At 44.7% G+C, this 27,329-nt stretch overlaps 1 protein-coding gene across 1 annotated transcript; it reads right to left on the reverse strand.

Moving 5' to 3' along the window:
* Positions 1–246: 246 nt before the first annotated feature.
* On the reverse strand, positions 247–27,066 carry ARPC1A (actin related protein 2/3 complex subunit 1A). Its single transcript, XM_079943863.1, has 10 exons — positions 26,943–27,066; positions 21,676–21,768; positions 19,537–19,641; positions 13,093–13,315; positions 10,654–10,761; positions 7,946–8,158; positions 5,588–5,663; positions 5,198–5,391; positions 2,221–2,311; positions 247–637 (listed from the first exon to the last, which is right to left on the reverse strand). The coding sequence occupies exons 2-10, from the start codon at positions 21,737–21,739 to the stop codon at positions 599–601; spliced, it is 1,113 nt and encodes a 370-aa protein (XP_079799989.1). The 5' UTR covers positions 21,740–21,768; positions 26,943–27,066; the 3' UTR covers positions 247–598.
* Positions 27,067–27,329: the final 263 nt, after the last annotated feature.

Raw genomic sequence — 27,329 nt, forward strand, 5'->3', positions numbered from 1 at the left:
CTGGCTGCTCATTGGAGGCGGGTTTCTCTGCTGCCTGTATGCAAGCAGGCCTCCTCTGCCGAAGTCCTGCACGGCTAAAACACGGCATTCGAGAACCGGTTCTTTTGGGTAAAGGTTGTACAAGATGGCTCAATATAAGAAACTAAGAATCTAAGGTTCTACCCTAAAAACTAACTAGTATAACAAAGAATTTACCCATCTTTTCCTACTAAAAATGCAAATGGTATAAGGAGACAAAAACAAGAACACATTCAGTATTTTTATTTAATTTTGTAGCGAACAATTTACATACCTCCCCCACCCCTTCCTTTAAGTTAGTGTGACAATTTTCCATAATAAACTACTTAAAGAGAAGCTTTGGTCAAGAATGGAATGAAATAGCAAAACAAAAAACCAAAAAACAAAACCCAAATCACTGCTGCTTTTAAAAAACCAACACTTTCACCAATTATCCTCAAACAAAACACACAACAAGGTTTGCGCCATATGTGTCTTCAGTGTTTCCTGGCGGCCGGCTCTCCTGCCCATCATGCGAATGGCGGAGCTGCCCGGCGCAGCCTGTCTGTCCTCATGCTGGATCTGGGCGGCTCACTCAGCTTCACATTATCCGAAGGCCCTGGATAGAAGACTCTAAGGTCTGGAGAGCGGCAGGAAGAACACTGATGGTCAGTGGGGACCGGCCATCCTGGCGTTTTCCCCAAGGCACTACCCCACACCCCCTCCTTCCTGGCTGTGACCCGCTCCCTCTGAGACGGGCTCCGGGACTATGGCCTGCAGAGACTCTCCCAGGCAGGACTCTCCCTGCTGGCCCTTCCTGGCCCTGCGCCGCCTTGTCCCCACGGCCCCAGCCCACAGGCTCTGGGCACACGCCTGCTCCCAGGGCACGTATGTGCTTATCATCTGTGTCACTGGCCCTCACTCCAGGTGCCCTGATGGCAGGCACTCCCGTGTTTCTGTGGCCCCCATGCAGTCAGCCTGGTGCACAACGCCTAGCGGTGCTCAAAGGCAGATGGACCATAGAGGAAAATGCGCTGGAACTTCCCAGCTCACTCGCACAAGAAAGGACTTGGCCGCAGGGATCAAAGGATGAAGGGCGGAGCTACCTGCCCAGGTGGAGCTAACTGCACAGGTGCACGATGCCCCAAAGCAGGTGAAGGTAACAAGGGTGAGGAGAGACTTGTAGAGGCAGCAACATCAATCATGGAACCGCACAGGCAGTGGCAGAATTCTGTAAACGTTTAACTTCTGGGGGTTAAGTCCGCAGAGTTGCACACCTGAGCTGCTCTCTTAGCCACGCCCCTCCTCCCCACCTCCTTATCCCAACCCCGAGGCTGGAGGGTGCAGAGGCCTCCGGGGTTTGTCCCTCATGGTCACAATACCCCTCCACGCGGCCTCCTAAATCCCTCTAGCCCAGAACCTCCTGGCCACCCCCTGCCCCCCAGCACGGCTGGAGGCACATCCCTGCCACCCGTTCACTCCAGCAGCCTCTGTCCAGACTCCAGGCCACCTGCACGTCACAGCAGGTGCCTTTCCACGTCGGTTCCAGAGCAGCCCCCAGCTGCCCACAGGCAGGGCCCGCTCTGCTCTGCTTCCGCAGGCCCCACAGCAGGGCCTGAGTGCAGCACACGCCCCCTGAGCCGCTCAGCTGCTCTGCACGTGCTGCCCCTGCAGCTCAGACCGCTCGCCCGGACAGGCAACTCAGGCAGTTCGTACAGCCCCCCAATTCCTCAAAGTGTAAACATAGGCGCTGGCTCCTCTCCCGGTGCTCCACCCGACCCCCACCCTCCTCTCTCTCCCACGACGAGCTCCCCGAGGGCTCCTTCACGTCCACGTCCTCAATGCCAGCACCTGGCCCGGCACCCGGCAGGCAGGCAGTGAGTGCTGATCTGATTAGTTGGTGTCAACCATAAACACATGTCTACAGAGTTCAGCTAGCCCGGGCCCAACCTGGGGCCCGCCACAAAAGCAGCCCCCAGCCCCCCTCAGTGACTCCGAGGACATCCAGAAGTGTGGACTCCACCTCAGTGAGCAAGTGCGGCTCTCTCCTGCTAACAACTCCCAGGGTTTCAAGAGAACCACAGCCAGTGCACTGCACTCCTGACGTGCACTGCGCTCCTGACGTGCACTGCAGTTGACGGCTGGGTCCAAGAAATGAGGACCAGTCTTCTCATGGGAAGACTTTTAACACAAACGAGATCTGTTCTGAAAGATAGACGATACCTTGAAATCCCAAATGGTCATGGCTCCATCGATGCCAGTAGTGCAAAATTTGCGACAATCTTGCTTGTCCACCTCATAAATAGACACTTGACTGAAAAAAGGCAAAGACAAGAGAGAGACTGTAAGGCACATGGTGAAAGTGAGCTCCAACCTTCCTAGAAGGGTAACAGCGTCTTCAGGAAACGAATTGTCTACCAATTCCTTTAAAGCGTCCATAGGTATTAGTCTGTAGCCATCTGACTCAGAAAATATTAAAATGTATTTTATTACCAGATGTCCAGAAAAGAAAAAGACTGGAAAGAGAGAAAAGTTAAGAACGTGCATTAATTAGAGGGACATGGAGAAGCAGGACAATTCAGGCCACACAGCGTGTACCCTGCGGAGCCAGGAGAGGCCACGACCACAGCTGTGACTGAAATGGACACACTGCTTAAAAAAATACTAGAGGCATCGTGAAGTACGACTGAAATCCAACTGGCTCCAAACCAAAACTCCCAAATTACCCTCTAGGACAATGAGGGCATATGAGTCAAAAGCTCTCCTTACATTTGAAATTAATCATTATTAATATTAGCAATGTTCAGACACACCACAAAATTCCAACCAAGCTCAGCCGAGGAGATTGATGAAACAACCTGGCTTAGCCCGATTATCTGAAAAACTTTCAAGAAAACCAATTCCACAGCTCAGACAATATTTGTCTTTCTCCCCGAAATGCCTAGAACATTCCCTCTGGGGAAGGGGATGGCACACACCACCTGTTTCTGCACAGCCTATGGGCTAGAGAATAGCCTTTACAATTTTAAGTGCTTAGAAAAAAATTAAAAGGCTATTATTTCATGATATGAAAATTATGTGAAATTCACATTTCAGTGTCTATAAAGTTTTATTTTTAAATAAAATTTTAAATTAATTAATTTATTTTTGGCTGCGTTGGGTCTTTGTTGCTGCTCGCGTGGGCTTTCTCTAGTTCTGGCGAGCGGGGGCTACTCTTCGTTGCAGTGCGTGGGTTTCTCACTGCGGTGGCTTCTCTTGTTGCAGAGCACGGGCTCTAGGCACGCAGGCTTCAGTAGTTGTGGCTGGTGAGCGCTAGAGCGCAGGCTCAGTAGTTGTGGCGCACGGGCTTAACTGCACTGCAGTATGTGGGATCTTCCTGGATCAGGGCTTGAATCCGTGTCCCTTGCATTGATTGGCAGGCGGATTCTTAACCACTGTGGTACCAAGGAAGTCCCTATAAAGTTTTACTGAAATACATCCATGCATATTTATCTCTGTACTGTCCATGGCAGCCTGCAGGCCACATGGCAGGGCTGTAGCAGTTGTCATGGAGACCACGTAGTCCTCGGAGCCTAAAATTTACTCTCTGGTTCCTTATACAAAAAGTGTGCTGACCCTGCTCTAGGGTAAAGAGGACTTAATATCTGCAAATAAAAGCAGTCATGCCAATCTGCAAAGGTCTTTTTATTCCTAACCTCAAAGTCTCAAAAAGGTAATGAGAGCTGTCTCTTTACAGATACACAGTCTGCAAAGAAGCTTAAGAGAACCTCACAGAAAATAATTTTGAAAATCTTTCAAGACAGAGACTTGAAAAGTGTGGAGAAAAGTTCTGCTATGCTTTCAAATGACTACTTTTCAATAGAGCACAGATTATTTCCAGCCTATTTTAAGTCCAGTGGCCCTTTCCGCTGAACATTAACAACCTGCAGTTAGAAATTCTCTTGAAGAGGGACTTCCCTGGTGGTCCAGGGGCTAAGACTGAGCTCCCAATGCAGGGGGCCCAGGTTTGACCCCTAGTCAGGGAACTAGATCCCACATACTGCAACTAAGAGTTCGCATGCCACAACTAAGACCCAGCGCAGCCAAGTAAACAATAAAAAAAAGAAAGTAATATGAATCTTATAAAAAAAAAAAAAGAAGAAATTCTCTCGAAGAGAAAGTCTAGAGGTTTCCATTATTCTTCCCATGATCATCTCCCACATTAAAGTCTCTCAACACAAAAGGTCTAGTCAAAGAATACAGTGCAGGGCTTCCCTGGTGGTGCAGTGGTTAAGAATCTGCCTGCCAATGCAGGGGGCATGGGTTCGAGCCCTGGTCCGGGAAGATCCCACATGCCGCGGAGCAACTAAGCCTGTGTGCCACAACTACTGAGCCTGCGCTCTAGAGCCCGTGAGACACAATACTGAGCCTGTGCGCCTAGAGCCCGTGCTCCACAAGAGAAGCCACCGCAATGAGAAGCCAGCACACCCCGATGAAGAGTAGCCCCTGCCTACCACATCTAGAGAGTGCCTGCACACAGCAACGAAGACCCAACACAGTCAAAAATAAATTAAAAAAAAAAGAACACAGTGCATTTCTCCTCTAGATTAAAAAAAAAACCACCAAACTTTCTAGACACGACACAATTCTACTGTCTTATTTAATCACAGACGCCTGATGAAAAATAAGGAGTTTTTTGGCTTTGTCATAATGATGCTGAAAAATCTGTCTCTCTAGTTAAACTATCTTCTTACTTGTACACCTTACTTGAAACCCATGGCTGAAGTGACAGCTACCTTTCAAACAGGATATGACTGTCAGGTGCTCAGTATTAGAGGAACACGACATTCAGGAAGGTCTCCTTTTGTCCTCAGTCAAGTTTCTGAGAAAGCAAGACCCAGAAGAGGCTGCATGACAGGCCGCGCCAGCTCACGGGCCCGCAGCAGGGCCTGTGTTCTGCACGCGGGACGCCCAGACCGTCTATGCCCTGAAGGACGTAATGACTACGTGGGGGCGGCTCGCTCTCTGTGACGAGTTGGAAGTAAGAGCCTGCAGCCGGGAAGTTATAGACCCCTCACTGCCCCCGTTCCTGAATGGATGTCTGGGCCTGCAGGACAGAGAACATCACAGGGACCCGTCAGGAAACGAAGAGGGGAGAAGGGCAGCCCGGTCACCTAACACTTCTGCACAGCCGTCGGGTCAGGGGCTGGGTGGCACCTACGTGATGCTGTTCTGGTGCAGCGTCTCCAGGGCCGTGTTGCGGTCCTCGGTCGTGGCCCGCTTGTCCATGTTGCGGAAGCGCTCCATGGCCGACATGTTGCGCTGGATGCTCTGTTTCGGGATGTCTAGCTTCGAGACGAAGGTCAAGCAGCCACGGTCGTCGCAGCTAAAGAGCATGGGGCAGCAGTCATGGCCCTGAAACGAGGGATCAGTCAGGCCCTGCGGGGTGTGCGCCCAGCGAGTGCCCTAGCAGAGCGGCCCCACCATGGGAGCCTCTGGAGCTGCTTCCCCTACAAGGCTGCTGCTCCGTGCTTGTGCGCACAGCCACAGGGCACGCCCTGCTCCCGTTCTGGAGAGTAAGCACAGGCTCCGGGGCAAGAGAGATGCTTACAGCGGCCACGACGCTGTTCTCCGAGACGAAGCGCACACTCAGGAGGGGCAGGAACTCTGTCTTCAGAGTTGAGACCCTGAACACAAGAACAGTGTTAACCCGAGATGGAGCGGACCACGCAGCCTCTTCAGACACAGACGACAAAGAACCCGTTCTCATGGGGGCTTGGCAGGATGAACGAACACTTACGTTAAGAGGAGTCCCATGACCCAAGCCTCCAGGAATCTCCAGCATGAGCCAGCCCTGAGGTGACCCGCAGACGCGCAGGCCTCTGCCCCCTTTGGCTGTGCCCACCCCTCCTGCACCCACCCCTCCTGCACCCCTGCTCACCACCAACTGCCCTACACTGCGGTCCCAGGAGCGCTGGTTCTCTTCCACCTCGGCCTTGGCTCCCCCTGCCCCGTTACCCACACGCCCTTTCTGCTCCTTCTGCTTTTCCAAAGTCCACCCCAGTCTCTGAAACTCGGCTTGAGTTTCATCACCCCCACAAACAGCCTTCCTGGACCACTTCAGCCTGCAGTGGCTGCTCTTCTCTCTGGCCTCCTAGAGTTGACCATCACCGGCACGCAGGACTGAAGGCCTTTCTCTGCTCCCTTCTCCTCGCCTGTGCTCACATGGGCTCCTAGAGGGCTGGGACCACAGACATTTATGGGAGTCTATTCTGTGCCCTGCCAGGCACTGGGGCAGGAGCTACGGCCACCGATGAACATGACACAGTATTGGCCAGGCAGGAGCTCACATGCGAATGGGCCGTGTGTGTGTGTGTGTGTGTGTGTGTGTGTGTGTGTGTACACATGTATGCTTCATGATCATCTGGCCGAGAGATTACACAGATACGGCAGCAAACATGCTGGCTGATGAAGTAGGATCATATGGCTCCATGTAAAAGATGATGCGTTTTGAAACTGTGTCTCAGGAGACACCCCTGCCCTATCCCCTTCAGTACGAATGGTATTGGATTAAAGTACTAACACCTCATCTTAGGCTCTCCTGTGGCATACCTGGCTCTTACTACATGAAATACCCTGATATGGAGAAGGGTAGCGGATGTAATCTGACTTGCAGGACCGGAGAAGCCAAATAATAAATCAATATGAAGGTAGACAAGAGCTTCTAATATAAGCATGTGCTAAGAGCTTATTATGCATTACAATAAACTGTACAGAAATCAAACAGCCATGACAAAACATTACTGAATGACAAACAGCAAATTACTATACAAAATGTATACCATAATCCCAGTGGAGTTAAAAATGAAAAGATATATGTGTCTACATATGTAAAGAAATCTTCTGGAAGGCTTCATAATTTAGACTGGGGGTGTGTTTAAAAATTAAAAAGAAAAATTCACCCCAATCAGTAAAATATATATTCTTTCTGAAATGTCACTTTGTTGTCAGTGTGGGGCAGTGGGAGTCAGATGTGACTGGTTCCCTGCACAGGGGACAAGTCAGGAAACCCTTACAGGTGGGTTACCTTTTTTTTTGTTTGTTTGCTTTTTTTGCGATACGCGGGCCTCTCACTGTTGTGGCCTCTCACGGTGCGGAGCACAGGCTCCGGACACGCAGGCTCATTGGCCATGGCTCACAGGCCCAGCCGCTCCGCAGCATGTGGGATCTTCCCGGACTGGAGCACGAACCCGTGTCCCCTGCATCGGCAGGCGGACTCTCAACCACTGCGCCACCAGGGAAGCCCCAGGTGGGTTACCTTCAGCTGCCAACGGAAAGGATTCACCGGGACAGAACCAAGATTCACAAGCGGAAAGGACTGCGGTCACCCTCTCTCTCCCTCTAGACATGATAAGCAGACACAAACTGAAGTCTGATGAGACACACACTGCTCTCCTCAGGGCTGAGCAGGCACCTCTTCACAGCGAGTCTCTGCGATTTGGGCTCCCCCAGTGCACACACCAGGGGGACTGGCTCCCAGGGTGTCAAGTGTCACTGCATGAAGGCCCACATGAATGGAGCACTGGTCACTGACTACACAGAGTAAGAACACATCTCCCACTTCATCTAAGGCTGCTGGATGCCATTTACGTGTTGTGAGGAATTCACAGGAACAGACTAAACTGCCACCTGAAGGAACTCTTACCAGGAGCAAACCAGGAGACTCCTTTGGAGGAATCACAATCAGCACTTCCATTAAGAAGTGTTTCTGGAAGTGAGACCTAAGTCTTCAAAATTTCCCCAAATGGACAATCTAAACGTGTGAAGGTAACTTTAAAGGCTGCCTTGCAACCGGGTTCGGAATTTTATGCTGGTGCCCTGCACTTATACCCAGGGAAGGGCAGCCTCAGGCCAGCTGCTGAGATCCCACCCCACTCCTCTCTAAGTCCAGACGAAGGCAGATACTCACTGCACACTTTTTGAGGCATCGGCAACGGACACGGTGCTGTCGTGGCTGACCCAGGCCAGGCGGCTCCCGCTGGCAGAGAAGCTGACGCCGTGCACCCAGCCACCAGTGCCACTGCCACCAAACTCTGACATCAGCTGACCAAAAGGCATCTTGCTGCCCCAGGGTGTACTGGCTGGCTTCTCATCCACTTCTTTAATGTAGGCAGAAAACACTCTGTGGTTTAAGGGCAGGAAGAGAAAGAAAGAGTAAATGAAAATATGCGTATATAGAAACAGGCCACAGGCAGCTGCTGTAAGGTGTCCCAAAATGAAAAGATACTGACTCATCAAAAGCAAAACCTGATAGGCTTCCCTGGTGGCGCAGTGGTTGAGAGTCCGCCTGCCGATGCAGGGGACACGGGTTCGTGCCCCGGTCCGGGAAGATCCCACATGCAGCAGAGCGGCTGGGCCCGTGAGCCATGGCCGCTGAGCCTGTGCGTCCGGAGCCTGTGCCCCGCAACGGGAGAGGCCACAGCAGTGAGAGGCCCGCGTACCGCAAAAAAAAAAAAAAGCAAAACCTGATGACAGACAAGTTCAGATACATAAACCTCTTAAGACACAGAAGGGTTCTAAGGGCTGCCTACAGGTCAATTCAAGTTTGGCCTACGTCGTGTCAGGCACTACTCTCGGGGCATAGCTCTAGAAGTGATGGACACAAAAGCCCTTCCCTCCTGGAGTGCATCCAGGGGAGGACCTTGCTGTCCTGCCCCTCTCCGCTCCCTGGCCCATGGCAGACTCTGCTAAATGAGCACAGCATACTTTCGTGTCTGCTTCACCACCATTCTTAACACAGCAGTCCAGAGCCCACACAGTCAAATGGTAGGAGAGAGGAAACTATTTGCTACTCTGCAATAAACCACTAGCATTAACTCATTTAAAGAAAGAAAGGGAGGGACTTCCCTGGTGTCTAGTGGTTAAGACTCCATGCTCCCAAAGCAGGGGGCCCGGGTTTGATCCCTGGTCAGGGAACTAGATCCCACATGCTGCAACTAAGGAGCCCGCCTGCTGCAACTAAGACTTGGCAAAACAAAAGAAAGAAAGAAGAAAAGAAGGAAAGAAAGAAGAAAAGAAGGAAAGAAAGATAGGAAAGAAGGAAGGGAGGCAGGAAAGGAATGAAAGGAAGGAAAGAAAGGAAGAAAGAGACATCCAAAGAGAAAGTCAAGGGAGGCCAGTGAGAGTGGGTAGGCTCTCCCTAGTGTCACCCTCAGGTCCACTGTCCAGCCTTTGTGGCAGGTCTAGTCTGGGATGACGGCGGGTCCATTACAGCCTGGGATCATCAGTCTCTTTCTCTAATTCCATGAAGCTGTGCGTAAGGATGTTTTGACCAGAGTTGGGAAGCAGAAGGGCTAGAGAACAGCTGGGGATCTGCCCTCCAATGCTATTTCTTTATACAGCTTCTCTTCAAAAACTTCTGAAACTTAAAGACTCCCGAAGCGATCTGGGATATTTTCCCCCTAAAACAATAATGATGGCAGCAGCTCTGGAAGAGGCAGGACAGTGGAGAGGCAAAGGAAGCCTCGAATTATCTGTAAGTTAGATGATGTGACCTCAGAATCTCTGTGCTTTAAATCTGCATCACGATGGCTACTGCTTTAGTCATCAGAAGCCAGGAAAGAACTGTGCTGCCAAATTGACAGTTCGAACAGAAAAGACCCTTACCCACAGGACCACAGGTCAAAGCCAAGTTTATTTCTGGAAATTAATATTAACAAAAGAATTGTAAGCTATTTGTACAAGGAGATTTTTAGACACAGCCTGACAACCCAGGTGGTATGGTTAAATTGCATCTTCTAAGGGAGCTGTAATGACTCTGCGTAACACATCACAAACAACAAAACTCCTGAATATGAAAAAATCTTTACTGTTAACACTGGTTCTCAAGCAGAAGAGCCAATATTTTTCCAAAAAGTACCTTGACGCTATTGTACTCCCATCCCACAGCCAAATTCCCATACAAGTCCTTTAAAAAAAAATCCCAAACCAAAAACCCCGTGAGGATTCTTGGATATAAATCACTGGCCAGGTTTTCTGGAATTTCTCCACATAGCTTACCAAAGAATGCTGCACCCCACCTCCCAACCCACCATAGAGTCAACATGAAGCAACATTTGCTTTTCTTCTGGCTAAGGCCGGGGTGGGGAGGGGGGAGACTTCTTGATAAAGAACAGCTTTAAAAAGCAATTACACTGTATGACCCTTAAAGCTCTCAGCAAAGTGGCTGTGTTTCTTCTAGTCTCATGCTAATGACAAATAAAGAGCTTTAACTGAAAAGGAACCGCACAATAACAGCTCAGCAGTGCTCTGTTCAGCTCTGTTTTGTTGATCTTAGTTTCACTCTGGAATTTGCCCAGTCTGCTGCCTGGGTTATGAAATGAGAAGTAACACCGTGAGAGCGGGGGACCCTGTACCTGGATGTTCTGCCTGAGGAAACTTCCTGGCTCTGCCCTTGCTTCCCTCCGCCTGCCCCTCCTGGTCCACTGCTTTCTATTGATACCTCCTGATTTCCGCACTTGCTGTAGCTCCTTTTCTAGATCACAAGTTCCTTTCATCTCTGGGACCCTCGTGGGGCCTAGCACAGTACCTTACAAAGAAAAGGAACCTCAAAAATACTTGCTGAAAGATGAAAAACGAAGAGCTCAAGGCCGTCTACCAATCCTCACTCGTTCCCACCTGCATTTGAAATCACAGGATCCTGCTGCCAGCAAGACGTTGTTGGGATGCCAATCCAAGCTGAGGACCGTGGAGCGAATGGGTTTTTTAATGTGCTTGCTTACCCACCTACAAAAGGAGAAAACCCATTTTAGTTTATCCACGCATCAAGCAACCGTCCCCAAATGACTTACAAATGTGTGTCAGGCAAAAACACCTACACGTGGTTCTCAAGTGGCCACCGAGTGTTCTACCAGAGAGAAGGTGCATTTCTAGAGGAAGAGAGGAAGGGGAACCGTATGTGGCCCCTTTGCTCTCCTGTCTTTCAGGCTTTGACATTTTCATCAGAGCAGCCAGTTCGGAACTTTCCCGGCTACCAGGGGATCCTCATCATTAAGTATATTTATGGATTAACTCTCATACCGTCCCCCATGGACTTTCACATTATGTGTAACTCTAACCTTTGAAATAAAAATTGAGGTTTGAAATCACTTGAATTTTTTTAAAAAATAAATTTATTTATTTTTGGCTGCATTGGGTCTTCGTTGCTGTGCGTGGGCTTTCTCTAGTTCTGGCGAGCGGGAGCTACTCTTTGTTGCGGTGCGCGGGCTTCTCATTGCGGTGGCTTCTCTTACTGCGGAGTACGGGCTCTAGATGCGCGGGCTTCAGTAGTTGCAGCATGTAGGCTCAGTAGTCATGGTGCACAGGTTTAGTTTCTCCGCAGCATGTGGGATCTTCCCGGACCAGGGCTCCAACCCGTGTCCCCTGCACTGGCAGGTGGATTCTTAACCACTGCGCCACCAGGGAAGTCTGCTGAATTTTTATTACAAATATTCAGTGATTTGTTCCTTTGTTTTGGGTTAAGTTTGGGTTGTAAAATAGTTTAATTTCCTTTCTAAGTCTCTGAGAAGCTGCAAATTCTTTATTTTTTCACAGAGAAATCAAGAAATTAGCAGAACCTCTTGCTGGTGATGGGCCTCTGACTAACTCTCTAGCTCCACTAAAATGTTTATTTATGTCTAAGTTCAGTCATTATTCTGGCCTGATTCAATTTCTGTCCCTAAACTGCTGCTTAAAGACCAATGCTGTTCTGCTGCTTAGAAGCTGAGAGACTTACTCTCGAGCAGAGCACCCTTCCTTGGATGTTAAATCACTTTTCTATAGAATCTTTTTCGTAGGGTCTTTTCTGAAAAGCAGACAACATTCTGACTTGTTTTATAACAGTTGTTTTACCTTAAAGGCGTTTAGAGGTTGTTTTAAAGTACTCGCATCCTACAAATGAATTATAGTGCCATAGCTGAGACACTCCCCTGAACATAATGGTTTGAACAAGGGACAATACCTCGTACTACAGTAAAGCCCAATTTGCCTGAATCTGAGACTATTTTTCAATGAATAAGAATGCAAAGTCACTGAGGTTGAAAGCTACCCAGGAAAAAAGCTGTTTCTAATCTATTTGTTACAGTGAGCCTTCTAAACAATTTCTTGCAGGCAACATTTTGTTAGCCTTATTTTTACACATGCTTGCAAGCTTGCAAGCAAGAAAAACCGCAGGTCTTCAACTCAAAATTCAAACTTGGTGCAAATTCACAGACTTGTTTCAAAGAATCAAAATTTCTGAGGTTTTACTAAATTACAAACTGTAATGTGATAATCCCTTCCTTTCCTTGTTTCAGACAGTGACACATGAAGAGTAATGTGTACCCGGCTATTTTTAGTACAAACACTGCCAGTTTCGCACTAAATGACAATTCCATGTTGAAGCATATCTACCACCCTTTCTGAACACATGCCAGGTAGAGCAGAGTGGTTTCCTTATCAAAGTAAGCAGGAAGGAGTAGTTAAAATAACTTACTTAGCTATTAAATAAATCCCCGTATTTTGACTGGCTCAGCTCCAAGTGGTTTACAGTATAAAGTAAGTACAACAGGCTGATTATATTTCTGAGATTCTGGTCAAATTTTAAAGTTTAACAGTTTAAACAAGTAAAATATTATGCCAGGACACAGATTTGGTATAAAACTTTAAAGAAAGGAGAATATTGTTATCTGTAAGACTCCTAGATATTTTAAGTCAATAGAGATGGGAAAAAAACTTCCTTAGGGCACTGAGCATCTTTCAAGTTTATAATTTATGTATCAGAGTAAGAAAACAGCAATTTAGACAGCACAGAGTGAGAAGAGTTGTAGCATCTTAAAGAACAAACAAGTCAGGAGATCAGAACATGGAAACCACAGTTCGATATTAATATGAGAAAGATGTGAGATTGGACTCACTGCACACAGAAGAAGGAAAAATGTTCAGAGAGAATGGAGAATTTCAAAGGAAAAAAAAAATATCCAGATGAGGAAAAGATGAAGTTACAGTTAAGCCTCCACCCAGTGCCTCAAGAAGTCACCGAGGACACAGCAGTCCAAATGTATGATTCTACAGAGAAATAAAAATACTCATGTTGCTCACCAGTCATTTTCGGACTCGAAGTAACAAACAGAAATGAGTCGTGCTCCGCTGCCCACAGCAAATTTGTTCTCTAGCGGGGACCACTTGACAAAAGTGGCTGCACGGTTAATTCTCAGGATCACCAGGGTCGGCTTCCAGACACCATCTTTCTGACTCCACACGTAGGCATTGCGGTCAGCCCCACAAGTGACGATGCGGTCACTCTTGGGAGCCCAGTCGATACCTGCAAGTTGAGATGTGGTGGCATCTGCTCTGCCTGGCCATTGACAACTGACACGGCACCAGCAGGAGGGCACCGGCGTAGCAGGGCTGGATGCGGGCTTGGGATCTTCCTCCCCAGCCCATCCTTCCCCACCTATGGTCCTGGTCACCACTTCACACACAAAGGCAAGGATGTTTCTCTGCAAAGTTCCGTAACTCAGGATCCTCTGGAGGCCAGGCAGAACAGAGCTGTTATAATTGCGGAGGTTACAAACCAAGCAGGGGCATTCTTAACACCCAGCCACATATCTTTAGAATATGTGATCTGAAGACCCTTTTCTTCCTTCTTTACTGGATTTTTTTTTTTTCTCTGAAAGTACCTTTACTCATTCAGTAACAGACCTTGGTCCATGATATTAACTGAAAGACTGCTATATGACCTACAAATAAAACAACATATAGGGTAAACAATCATCAGTATAGAGGGGAAAATATAAATTGTGATTCTTCTGAAGCTCACTGTTTTTCAAACTAACCGAAATACCTTTTTTACATGATACAGGTTCTATGAAAGAGTCTTTGAGTATCTTTGCATCTAAACAAGGAAAAGACCTAAATATGTGTCTGAATGTAAGATTTATTTTTCTTATTTGATCAGACTTTTACTTACTTGGTGCCTCTATGAAGGATCCCAAAGTCAAGGTCAGTTTGTTATATACCAAGAGTAAAATCTGCTATGATTCAGTCATTTTATAGTTACTGATGAGGTATTTTCTATAAGTATAACTTAACACCGAAGGTATAGAAATAGTACAAATAATTTTTTATTATAGATATCTCTTTAAAAATAATTAACATTCTTAACATTTACATGAAAAAAGTAAGAATCAAAGTCTCCATTAGCCATAAATTACAGTGACTTTAGTAGTGTGAACAGTTTATGTTCATTCACCTACAGGAATAGTCAGCTCAATTATTCATACCAGTGAAGGGAAAAATATGGGGAAGTGTATTCTCGGTGATATGTATTTTTATTTTAAATTTATTCATTATAGGACAGCTTTGCAGTTCTCTTTATTACATTTTAAATTTTATTTTATTTTATTTATTTTTTGCGGTACGTGGGCCTCTCACTGTTGTGGCCTCTCCCGTTGCGGAGCACAGGCTCCAGACGCACAGGCTCAGCGGCCATGGATCACGGGCCCAGCCGCTCCACGGCACGCAGGATCTTCCCAGACCGGGGCACGAACCCGTGTCCCCTGCATCGGCAGGCGGACTCTCAACCACTGCGCCACCAGGGAAGCCCTAAATTTTATTTTTAACTACAAAAGCAAACCCACATATTATCATGAGACAAACATCACGATGGGACACATGCAAAGTCAAAAAAGCCCTGCTTCCATTCTTCACACACATTCTTCCCGCAAAGGATACTAATATGGCAAACATTTTCTCCTGTTTTCTATAAATCAGCAGTGGTTGTACATTATTTTAGAACACTGATCTTATCATAATAATTTCCCAAAACATCCCATTGTTGTACTTTTTATTCCCAGTCACTTATTAGAATAGATAAAACTGGAATAAACATTCAGACACACACCTTCTTGCTCTGGTTAAAATGATCTCTATGATAAATTCCCAGAAGTGTGATGCAAAATAGTTATTTTTATGACTGTCTTGTTCTCCTAACTTGATTACCAGCTTCCTGACAATATGAAGTGAGTCTCTGAAACTACTGTGGTGGGCAGACCCTGGAGTGGTCTCCAAGATTCCACCTCCTGTTGTTCACGACTCTGTGGGACCCCCCTCCCTGTGGGTGTGGGCAGGACCCCTGACTCACTTCTAACCAGTGGAATGCTGGGAAGGTGAGATGGATGTGACTAGTGCACAAGATTACCTAAGAGCACGGCACCCCTCTTGCTAGAGACTCTCAAGGTCTTTCTCTGTTACTCTCTGTTGAAGAAGCAAGCTGCCATGAATCTCTCAGCTGCATGGAAATGAATTCTACCACCATCAACCTGAAGGCGCTTGGAAGTAGATCCTTCCCTGGTGGAGCCTCTGATGAGAACAGCCCTTCCGTGGCTGACACCTTGATTACAGCTTATGTGAGACCCTGAGCAGAGGTCCCAGAGAAGCCAAGCCCAGACTCTTGACACACAAAAAACTGTGAGATAATAAGTGTGTTTTGGTTTAAGTGGCTAAGTGTGTAGTATTTGTGACATAGCGATAGAAGACGAATACATCCTTATCCAGAATATTGCCTTGTAATGAGAAAACTCAGTGATTCTGTAATGATTTTGACAATCTCAAATTTCACCCCATTCCAATATCACCACCACTTTAATTACACACGTATGTATTTTATAAGAATTCCTGAGGTGCTTTAAAAAAAATCAATAGATCCTTATTCTCTAAGAAAAATACAAGGAACTGACTTCTGCTTCGTTTTATAGTTCTAAGTCTACTTCTGTGACTACATCTTTCATTTGAATATAGGAGTTGTAAAACCAGAGTCGTAGCCTCAACCTGTTTTTAGATAACATTAGCTTTTAACTCTTTTAAAACACACACTTGTTAAAAAGAGAGTGGGAAGGGCCAATATTCAGTAAAGGCAAGTTCTCATCTCTTGCTAATTTAGCGTTGCATCTTTTTTTGTTTTCCTGCCATTAGAAGACTTCGAAGGAAAAGAAAAGGAATCTAACATCTATCCTGTCTTTCCTATACTAACTATATTTCAGGATAACCAAATAGTAGATGAAGGTAAGCATCTCTTTTATGAATGTATTCCAGCTAACAGAGAAGAAATGATAGATTTAGAATATTATCATGTTGCAGCCACTATTAAATTAATGGCTATAGGCACTAATCATCAACAACTGCTAACATCACAGAAAGAAAGACAACCGGACATTATGTGCCTCCGTCATGAAAGAACCTGCTACCACCTAACTTCAACTAGCAATTCACAGGAAACACAGAGGACGGAGAAATATGTGAAACACCATGGGCTTGCAATCCATAAAACCCAGGCTCTGGAAAACAGTACAGGACAAACAACCTGATTTCTCAATTTTCTTAACAAATAATTTGCAAAGGAAAAGAAAGAAGGGAACCTATAAACTTAATAGATAGATCAACTGATCACAACCATGTGTGTACCTTATTAGGATGCCAATTAAAACAGACTATTGTATTGGTTATTGTTGAAGAGTCCTTACCTTTTAGAGACGCAAACTGAAATATGAAGTGATGCAATGTCTGGGATGTGCTTGAAAATAGTACAGGAAAAAGAATTGAGAGTGAGCTGAGAACAAGATTAGCTGTGAATTGATAATTGCTGAATCTGAGTCATGGGTATATAGGGGCTCATTACATTACTCTGCTTTTATATGCTTTCTATTTAAAAGTGTCCACAATAAAATGTTTTTTTTTTTAAAGGAGATGGTGATCAAGCATTTAACACAAAAGAATAAAGTCAGAGAAAAACACCAGAACTCTGATATCCCTTTGATGCATGCCATACTCTTTTTCTCTGTAGTACTGAGCAGACTTTTCTTCTAAAAAGCTTCAGAGAGTAATTTTCTTTTTCCATAGTTACTATCTCTCTGAGAAATTATGTTTGATCCTTGGTCTCCTGCCAGAGCTATATTTAGACTTTTCCAACAACAGCTTTTTCAGATCTAAAAAAAAAATGTCATTTGAGCATTTGGACAGAAAACAGGCCCAAGTTCAAAGGATTCCAGAAGAGAAGCAGGGGGAGAAAAAGGACATAACTATTTCACTTTTTTGGCTATTTCTTTGGTCTTTCATCTTGGCCCTTTCTCATTTATAAGTATTTCCTAATGTTAAAATTCCAATTTAAAATATGAGTGTTCTTATTTTTAGGCTGTAAGGCCACTGGCAAAGGGACTTAAAGAAAATAGGCCAAACCTCATAAAAATAAGGTCATGGGAAAGCAACAGCAACAAAAATAGAAATTATGTCTTTGGTGCTGGTTTGGTAATATAGTTAGTCGGTTCCTGACTGATATCACATACAAAACAAAGCACTGGTAAAAACAAGAAGGGATGGTCATAAGTTTTTGCTGGGGATACAATGTAAGGGGTGCAGAGGGTCAAAACATGCTGTTTTTCTCTGATTGCGGGGAAGGATATATTTAAGCTAATCAGTATATTAGGGGATGAGAGGCAAAACTCAAGGGTCCCAATTAAAAAAAAAAAGAAAATTATCATCAGTCCCTGTGCTGCCCACTTAAGTGCAAAAAATCATTGTGAGAAGGGAAACCCAAGACTGTGGTGAGAAATTTATAATTGAAAAGTTAAGGAGAATAAGTTTTGATGTGCTTGGCCAATTGTTTAAAGCAGTTGAATCACTTAGAAAATAGGATAAAAAAGAAACTATGGTAGTAAGGGTCAAAGACTAAGAGTTCTCCCTGAACGCAGCAGTAAGTTAGTATGTTTTTTTAAAAAGTAGCCAGACAGGGCTTCCCTGGCGGTGCAGTGGTTGAGACTCCGCCTGCGGATGAAGGGGACATGGGTTCGTGCCCCCGTCTAGGAGGATCCCACATGCCGCGGAGCAGCTAGGCCTGTGAGCCATGGCCGCTGAGCCTGCGCGTCTGGAGCCTGTGCTCCGCAACGGGAGAGGCCACAACAGGGAGAGGCCCACGTACCGCAAAAAAAAAAAAAAAGAAAAAAAAAAAAGTAGCCAGACATGATTTAACAACAAAGCAATACACTCTCTTGAAATCTGGTATCAAGATATGGTTTACTAAATTCTGAAAACATTGTAAAAATTCTCCATTTTTTCTTCCTTCTCCTTTATTTCACACTTGCTTAATAAAACTCGACACTGCTCTGCTTGCTACCTTTACCCAACTATTCATTGATAGTTTTTGTCAAAGATGAAAGTTACTGTACACTCAGGAATCTGCCTCAGAGCTAATGCTTTAAGATCCAGTCTTCTACAAATTGACAAGAACAAGTTAAAAACTCAATGGAAAAATGGTTAGGAGTTATGAACAGTAAAGTCATGAAAATTAAAACCCAGGTGGCTAATAAACATCTGCTCAACCTTTCTATTAATCAGGGAAATGCAGCTTATAGAGTGACCAAAGATCACTCATCAGTCAGTCTGCTTCTATCAAGCATGTGTGGAGTGTGGGAAAAAAAGCACTCCTATCAGGGCTGCAGGAATGCAGGCGATCTGACAATGCCTGGCAAGGCTGAAGATGCTTGCACCCCTGTGGTACAGCAAGTCTCCCAGAGACATTCACACCTGAATGGAGATCTGCCCAGGGACGCTCAATTTAGCACTAAAATGTCACAGGGAAAAAGTGGAAGCAACTTAAATATCCTTCAATGGAGGAAAGAGTAAATAGATGAGGTATGAAATGCTACCCAGCGGGTAAAAGGAATCAATTTGATCTAGATACACCTACATACACAGAACTCAGAAACAATGTGGAATGCAAAAGTAAGCCACAGGAGATGCATGCTATGATACCATTTATGCAGTATTTAAAAATTCTAGCCAAGAGTACTAAAGACTGCTTACACACACTGACACACACACACACACACACACATACATGTATGTGAAAGTATAAAAAATGGACTGGGACAATGTCATACCAATTACAGTGTCTTCTGGGGGAGAGGAATAGGACTGGTGGTGACAGGAGACTTTACCATTATCTGGAATAATATTTCTTATAATAATATACTTCTTATAATCAAATCTTTGTGTCCCAAGTTTTCTGGCACAGGAAAAAAGATAAATAGCTGCTAATTCTGGGTGGCAGGAATATGGGTGTTTGTTATATTACTCTATGTCCTTTTCAATATTTTGGAATGTCTTCCTTGCCCTAAAAACAACACACAGGAAAATTTTGGAAGACACAGCGTTCCCTTAGGACTTGGGAACACAGCTTGGCTTGCGGTTGCACACAGCTGACGTGCTGTCTGGTTTTCGCTTTCATGTCTCATCTAATCTAAGCTCTCTAGTCCCCAGAGTAGGTTGTGTTTTCTGTAACATTAGCAGAACAATGCATACCAGCTGGGCTCAGAGACGCACTTAAAAACTGAGGTCACTATTATATATTTTCTCAAATTTTCTCAAGAAAAATCAGTAAATGCTGCACTAAGTACCATGGCAGACTTCCTTTACTAGGCTATCTGTTTACACAGAAGCGTGCTAGACTTGGAAATGCCGTACTAAGCTCATGTGATCTCCTTTTTTTACCTGTGATGTGTCCGTTGTGCTCTTTGAGTTCATGAGCTTTCACCCACTGGCTCCCGTTCTTCTTGTAGATGTGGACTTCATGGTTATTGGGGCTAAGGGCAATCTCTGGAGAAAAAAGTCAATAGTTAACACCTGAACTCGAAATTGTCACAAAAAAAGTGATGTTACAGTTGGCATTTTAAAAACAGACTGAAAAAAATAAAAAATAAAAAAATAAAAACAGGCTAAAGGAGGGAACAGGAAAGCGGTTTCAGAAAATGGTTCCCAATATTCGTCCTGAAGAATTCCTTTATTATTTTTACCTCTACTTGTACTCCATATTTTAAAATGTTTTCTAGAAAGACTGAATTATAAAATTCATTTTATTATAAACATATACAACTGTCAATTAAAGTTCTAACCAGTAACAAATAAACAATATTACTATACTTAACTGATATAATTTTATTTATTTTATTTTGTTTTGGCCCAGCCGCTAGGCTTGAGGGTGAAAAGTACTGAGTCCTAATCACTGAACCGCCAGGGAATTCCCTTAACTGACATAATTTTAGTCCACAGTAAATATATTTGACATTTTAGTTTGCCTGTACAACACTATTAAGGACAAATATTTTATTTCTGTTAGACTTTCTGAAATACTAAAAATAGCTCATAGGCTTTCATTACTGCTATCATAGACCCAGGCTGGAACCACTAGTTTATAAAAACAAAGAAACAAACAAACAAAACTTCCAACAACCCTTGATACTACTGATAAAATATATTGAAGTTTTTCTTTACAATAAAGCCAATATAAATCACAAAATAGAATTCTCAAGAGAACTCTCTTAGACCAATCTAAAATGTTAAGAATATACATATATGATGGATTTTTTTGAACTTATACTGGTATTTTTTCCTTTCTAGTTCATCCATTTTTTAAAAATAAATATCTATTTCTTAAAATTAAAGTCTATGACCCAAACTTTAGGTCAATCATTTAATAGTTCCCCCATCTATACATAATATCCAGAACAGGCAAATCCATGGAGACAGAAAGCAGATTAGTAGTTGCCTAGGGCTGGAAGTTTTGAGGAAAATTGGAAGTGAATGCTAATGGGCATACAGTTTCTTTTTGGAGTGATGAAAATATTCTGAAACTAGACAGTGGTGACTGTTGCATAATTCTGTTTAATATACTAAACACCACTGAATTGTATACTTCAAAAGGGTAAATTTTATGACATGTGAATTATATTTCAATAAGGCTATTATTTTAGACAGTGAATAAATACCTAACTTTTAAAAATAACTCATGGGCATAATACTACACTTCTGTTTTTTTTTTTTTTGTTTTTTTTTTTTTGCGGTACGCGGGCCTCTCACTGTTGTGGCCTCTCCCATCGCGAAGCACAGGCTCCGGACGCACAGGCTCAGCGGCCATGGCTCACGGGCCCAGCCGTTCCGTTGCATGTGGGATCCTCCCGGACCGAGGCACGAACCCATGTCCCCTGCATTGGCAGGTGGACTCTCAACCACTGCGCCACCAGGGAAGCCCCTGTCTGTTTTAAGATTTTTTTTTGCCTTCTCCTTGTCATATTACCTGCACTTTGCTTGCTGTACTACACCTACTTCTAAAAGTCTTCTCCATCCCTTTCTAGTTTGCTAGAGCTATAAAACTGGAAACTCAAGCTTATTACGAATAGCATAGTAAACACTAGATTAAATACTGCTCTCAGTATGGTTTACTTTGTAAACCATATGTGTCTTATATCTAGGTCCTAGTATTCTAACTAAATGCTGGGTGGTCAGTGTTACTGTACAACCATCCCAGACATTGGGTTATTAGGGCAATGAAAGATGTCTCTGATATAAACTGTCCTCCAGGTGGTACTGTAGAAAAAGAAGTGGACAAGGAGCCAGAAGGCCTGAGTGCTAATTACGGCTCTGACATTAACTTGGGTGTAACCACTGGAAAGTCCTTCCAACCCTCTCAGCCTCGATTTCTCTACCTGTAAACCAAAGGACTGACCTAGTTCTCTCTGAAGCTATATCTATGTCCTGTTCACATGATATTGAAATATGTGATCCCTAAAAGTACCTACATCTAAAAGAATCAAAGGTACCAAAATAAAGGAGCAAAGTTAATAGCATACTTACGGGTACGATCCCTGCTCCAGGCATGACAGGTGATTGGCTCTAGTAAAAACTGATGCAGGGACATTATTCTTAGTGTGTTCAAAGGACAGAAAGCTGCAACAAGCAACAGAAAAAGCATTTAAAATGGCAGGCAACCCATATTTAAGTTGTCTGGGGATCCTGAAATGTTTGGGGAAAAATAAAACCATTCTCCCATTGAAAAAGACCAATCTCAATGTCAAAACTTAATCATTTAAATACAATTAGCACTGTAACCACATCAAGGGACTCTAAAACCATGAGTTAAGGACTGTTGGGGTACAAGACATTCACACAGTCTCAAATGATCATCCCATAGATTATTTATTAATTACAAACAGAAAAACATGCGTTTACAATAAAAAAATCTGGCAGTCACCACCTTAACCAAGCAATCAATCTTAGTATCATAAGTAGTGGAACAATATAATCTGATAGGCCTCCTGACAGGAGACAAACTGAAGGGCACATCATCACTTATAAATAGTGACCACTTAATTTATTATCCAGACCAGAATACATTCAAGAGAGCATAAAGGGGCACTATTAATAATTATGCTGCAAAAACAGGCCACAGGACTATGCTGGAGAAACCTGGTAATATGGCCAACCTACCTATGAAGTATTTATGCCAAACATATTGTATTTATGCTAAATCCAATCAACATCTAGACCTAATTTCCGGTTTACAGGAAATAAAGGGGAGTGGAATTAGTTAAGTAACACCAAGGGAAAACAAACAGTTAAAACCAGAATGTGTGCCATCCTATAAAACAATTGGCCTGGACAATTCAAAAGAGGTTGGGGTGGGGGAGGGTGGCTGTTCTAGATTAAAAGAGCTATGAAAACCAAATCTGATAAATGAAACTTGATTGTAAACCTACATTTTTAAAACAGCTGTAAAAGATGTATTTCGTAAAATAGGAAAAATTTGTATTTGAACTGCCTATCACACAACAATATGGAATTATTTTCAACTTCTTAACTATGATAATGGTTGGCTGTTAGGTAGGAGAATGTCCTAACTCTTAGGAGATAAAGATAATGAAGTATTTAGGGATGAAATGTCATGACATCTTCTGTAACTTATTTTCAATCATTCAGGACAACAAGTAGATGTATAAAGAGCAAATGTGGCAATACGTCAACAACTGGCGAATCAAGGCAAAGAGTAGGCAGGTATTTGTTATGTTAGTTACTGTTTAAACCTTTTATTGTAACTAAATGAAAAGCAGGAATCTGTGAAACATCATTAAATTAAAAATCAAATCACACTCTCCATTCTATAGGCACCCAAATCTAGATACACTGATGAAGCAACTTTTACCTGAAATAGGAGAAATTTTTTCAAAAAAGCAGTCAGCGGCCCCACCCCCATCCCTTTTTTTATCATTTCTAAGAGGCACTCCCACAGCACTCAGACGTTTCAATACTTAAGTACAAGTCAACCTAGGGTGGAGACTGAAATGTGAGATAGGAATTCTGATGCAAGAAGGAAATGAGTGGAAAGGCCATTAGAAGGTTGTAAAGTGAACAATGAAAGTTCAGACAAAGCAGAAATCAATCTTAGTAGAAATCAAAGGAAATGTCTTTGCTAATTGTTGTAAGGGAACCTAAAGGTCAAAAAGAGATAAGTGTACCCTTAAATAAAACATCTGATATCTTGAACTGGCAGAGAAATATCAGTGTTTCACATTCTATTCTAAGAGTGAGGATATTTAAGTCATTAATTTTTTTTACGGGTACATGTTCTAGAAAGCAAATTGCAACTCACAAATAAAATCTCTAACTCGAAATAAAAAAAAACTTTTAAATGAATTCAAATAACACTGCTTAATTTGTCTATTTTTTTTAAGTAAACCTCCAGAAGCTCAGTGCATGATTCTTTTTCTGATACGATACGCTTACCCATTACAAAAGGTTTTACTCAGTTACTCAAAATAACATGTTGTGCCACAAACATCTGCTTAATTAAAAGCAATTTAGTTTATATGCCACATTTTAAAGGCTTACTTGTTAACTGAAACAAAATTGGTCTGCAAATTAATAATTTAATGTAAATATCTACATGCAATAAAAGCACACATTTCATATACAGTTAAAAAAGAAAAGGTGGACTATTCTGGTGGCGCAATGGTTAAGAATCCGTCTGCCAATGCAGAGGACAAAGGTTCCAGCCCTGGTCCGGGAAGATCCCACATGCCTCGGAGCAACTAAGCCCGTGCGCCACAACTACTGAGCCTGTGCTCTAGAGCCCGTGAGCCACAACTACTGAGCCCGCACACCACAACTACTGAAGCCCGCATGCCTAGAGCCTGTGCTCCACAACAAAGAGAAGCCACGGCAATGAGAACCCCGCGCACCGTGACGAACAGTAGCCCCCGCTCACCGCAACTAGAGAAAGCCCGCGCACAGCAACGAAGACCCAACGCAGCCAAAAATAAATAAATAATTTTAAAAAAATGTTCTCGGGCTTCCCTGGTGGCGCAGTGGTTGAGAGTCCGCCTCCCGATGCAGGGGACACGGGTTCGTGCCCCGGTCTGGGAAGATCCCACATGCCGCGGAGCGGCTGGGCCCGTGGGCCATAGCCGCTGAGCCTGCGCGTCCAGAAGCCTGTGCTCCGCAATGGGAAAGGCCACAACAGCGAGAGGACCGCGTACCACAAAAAAAAAAGGAATGTTCTCAATTTATATTAAAAAAAAGGTGCAGACAAAGGCTTTCTCATTCTAAACCTCACGGTTATAAGCAATGCAGCAAAGCCTTCAAAAGAGGTAAACATTTACTCAATGGCATAATTATTTCTAAAATTGCATTTCTTATTTCGTTATAGCATTCAAGTTCCGTATTTGGACATACACTTAGACCTGTACTTCCTTCTATAATCATGTGGCTATTTTAAGTCTGTAGGCCAAGACAACACTCATGTTTGTCAGATTCATACGACACCAGTAAACACTGCCTGTGTTCATTAAACTCAGTGTGAAAGCAGAATGACAACTTGAATTTTGTACAAAGAAAAAGAAACCTCTGTCGTAGGGTGATAATTATAATTTCTAAACTGTGATTCATATTTAAGTGAAATCTGGAAAACTTTGTCTTAACGAGGGTAGAGAGAAGAAAAAGGGAGAGACAAAAAGGTGCTGCATTAAATTTAACAAACTTCTACTGATGAACTTTTAATGTCCAGCACAGAGAGAGAGAACAATTTATAGGACATTATGATTCCAGGGACCCCCTCCACCCCCCAACTCCTTTCTTTATCTATCACTTGAGTCATCCTGGTATTTGGTTAGCCATGGGCTGTGGAGCCAAGAGGACCTGGGTTTGAATCCTGGCTTTGACACACAGTAGCTAGGAAACCCTGGGCAGGTCACTCAATATCTCTAAAACTCATTTTTCTTCATCTGTAAAATGGACACAGAACTGACATCCCAAGGCCAGTGGTAGCAGGATTAAATAATACGTGAAAGCATGTAGCTCAAAGCCTAGCCTAAAACAGATGCTCGGTAAGTTAAGTTAGTTAGTTCCCTTTCTTCCTCTGACCCAAGGCTTTTGAACCATTCCTAGAAATACACACCAGTAAGTACCCTCTGAACTTGGAAACAGCTACCTAGGCTTTAAATTCTCGGTCCTGGAGCTTTAAAGTATTTGTACAGTGGGGATTTCAGTTCCCTGCTTCGGGTCAGTTTTCGAGACTGTGATTCATCCAGTTTCTAATTGCTCTCAATACCCAACCCAGCAATAGCAGGTGCTCTGACAAGGTCACCACACCCTCCCCAGCGTTCAGAGACAGGTTCCAACTCCAGGCACCAGTCTCACCAGCAGACCAAACTTCCTTAGGCAGAACCTGTTTCAGCACAGGATTAGTTACCTAGATCTGATACTCTCCCCCAGCAGGAGATTTAATTTTCCAAGAATGATCGCCTCCTTTAACTGTGGTAAGTAGATAAATTAACCTCGGAAGGCCTCCGAATAGGTTGTGTAGGAAGCAGCCACTCACACCTACTCCCTCACAGGGCAAAAAATAGCCTCCTGAATGATACCTTCTCCTTTCCTTTCTTTTTTTCTTTTTTCTTTTTTTTTAAGATACCTGAAAAACCCAGGGCCTCCGGGAAACCAAAAGGTTAGATTTAAAAACTGATAAAAGAGGGCAGAACTAGGATAATTTAGGTAATTTCAGCAATGAGTTGAAATAGATAAAAATAGGTCAGCATTTCCTTCCGGTTCCAAAGCCCCAGTATGAGAACAGATGGCTTTATAATTAAAGATTCTAAACTACAATTTATTAAGTGCCTGCCATGTGCCCAGCAGTGTAGTAAGTACCAGGTTGGGGCCAGAAACATAAATAAATCTGACACTTTCCTGGTCTTCAAATCTGGGGGGAGAAGCGTAGAAGAGGAAGGGGAGATAGATACACAGACAGAGAATGCCGAGAAGCAGGGATAACTGCTAACATTTATTGAGCACCTACTCTGGGCCAGGAACTATCCTAAACAATTTATGCAAATAAACTCACTGGAGCCTCAGAAACCCCCTGAGGATCCTATTACTACAGATGAGAAAACGGGGACTCTGAGAAGCAATCTTCCCAGGGTCATCCAAGCAGTGGTGGCGCCGGGATGGCAATCTGGGCAGCCCAACCGAAGGGGTGTGGTGGGAAAGGCGCTACAAAAGGGTTCCACGGAGCGACCAGGAGCGAAGAGGTACAACTGTGACTTAGGGGAAGGCGGCACCCAAGCGGGGGGATTCTTAAAGAACTCGGGGGAAGGTTCTTCTCGAGCTCGGTAAGGTCCCCCAACATCTGAAGGATGGAAGGCGGCCCTAGACAGGAACCAAACATTCCAGGGGCGCCTATGGCGCGCAGGGACCCTATTCTAGACGCTGAAGAAAGGAATGAACGGTGCCTCGTGACGCTCGACTGGGGGGAGATGATTCCATTCACCACAATATTAGAGACTGGGATAAATGCCCACAATGGAAGCGCAGGAGAAGCAACCTTTAATTCTGGCATCGGAGAAGGCTTGGCGCTCGAAAATCGTGAAAATGGGATCTGGACGTGTGGGGACCCCAGGGCTCGGCAGGCCCCTCTGAGAACGCGGCTTCCCCGCCCCCTCCCCCCGGCCCGCCCCTCAGCCTCAGGGCCCCACGGCCTAAGCCCCCGCCTCGCCGCCCCCGCGGGTTCAGATCCGGGACGAGGCCGGCCCAGGGGAGGCCAGCAAGGCCAGAAACTCGCCCCTGCTGCTCCTTACCTGGGGGTCGGAGTCGTCCGAACGGGCTCGGAGCGTTGAATTCGCGGACTCTGGTCAGTCGACGCGAACAGGCTCCGGCGGGCGCGGGCGGACGACCGAGGCCCTGAGGGAGCGGCTGACAGATCCCGGAAGTGGCCACGGCGCCTGCGCAGCGCGGCTGGGGCGGTCGGCGCACGCGCACAGCCGGGCGCGCGGCCGGGGTCCCGAGCGCGGCCGGCGGGGGAGGGTCGGGCCTGAGGGGAACCTGCTGCCTCTGCGAAGTCGGCTTCAGAAAACCGCTGGAAGGTGGTGGCGGGGCAGCGTGGACATCTTACTGATTCCCTCGAAAAATGTCCTCAGACTCACGGACCGAAGTGTGTGGAGCCTTGGCGCTTTCACAAGTGCATT

Source organism: Stenella coeruleoalba, assembly GCF_951394435.1.
Source record: "Stenella coeruleoalba genome assembly, chromosome: 15".
NCBI lineage: Eukaryota > Metazoa > Chordata > Mammalia > Artiodactyla > Delphinidae > Stenella > Stenella coeruleoalba.

What these genes read in the sequence shown, in the direction of transcription:
- ARPC1A (XM_079943863.1), bottom strand. Translation starts at nt 21,739, where the DNA reads ATGTCCCTGCATCAGTTTTTACTAGAGCCAATCACCTGTCATGCCTGG. An exon ending in CTGGAGCAGGGATCGTACCC is followed by an intron (nt 19,642 to 21,675) that starts GTAAGTATGCTA and finishes TTTTTTCTCCAG; the next exon opens with AGATTGCCCTTAGCCCCAAT. An exon ending in TTCGAGTCCGAAAATGACTG is followed by an intron (nt 10,762 to 13,092) that starts GTGAGCAACATG and finishes CTCCTTTTGTAG; the next exon opens with GTGGGTAAGCAAGCACATTA.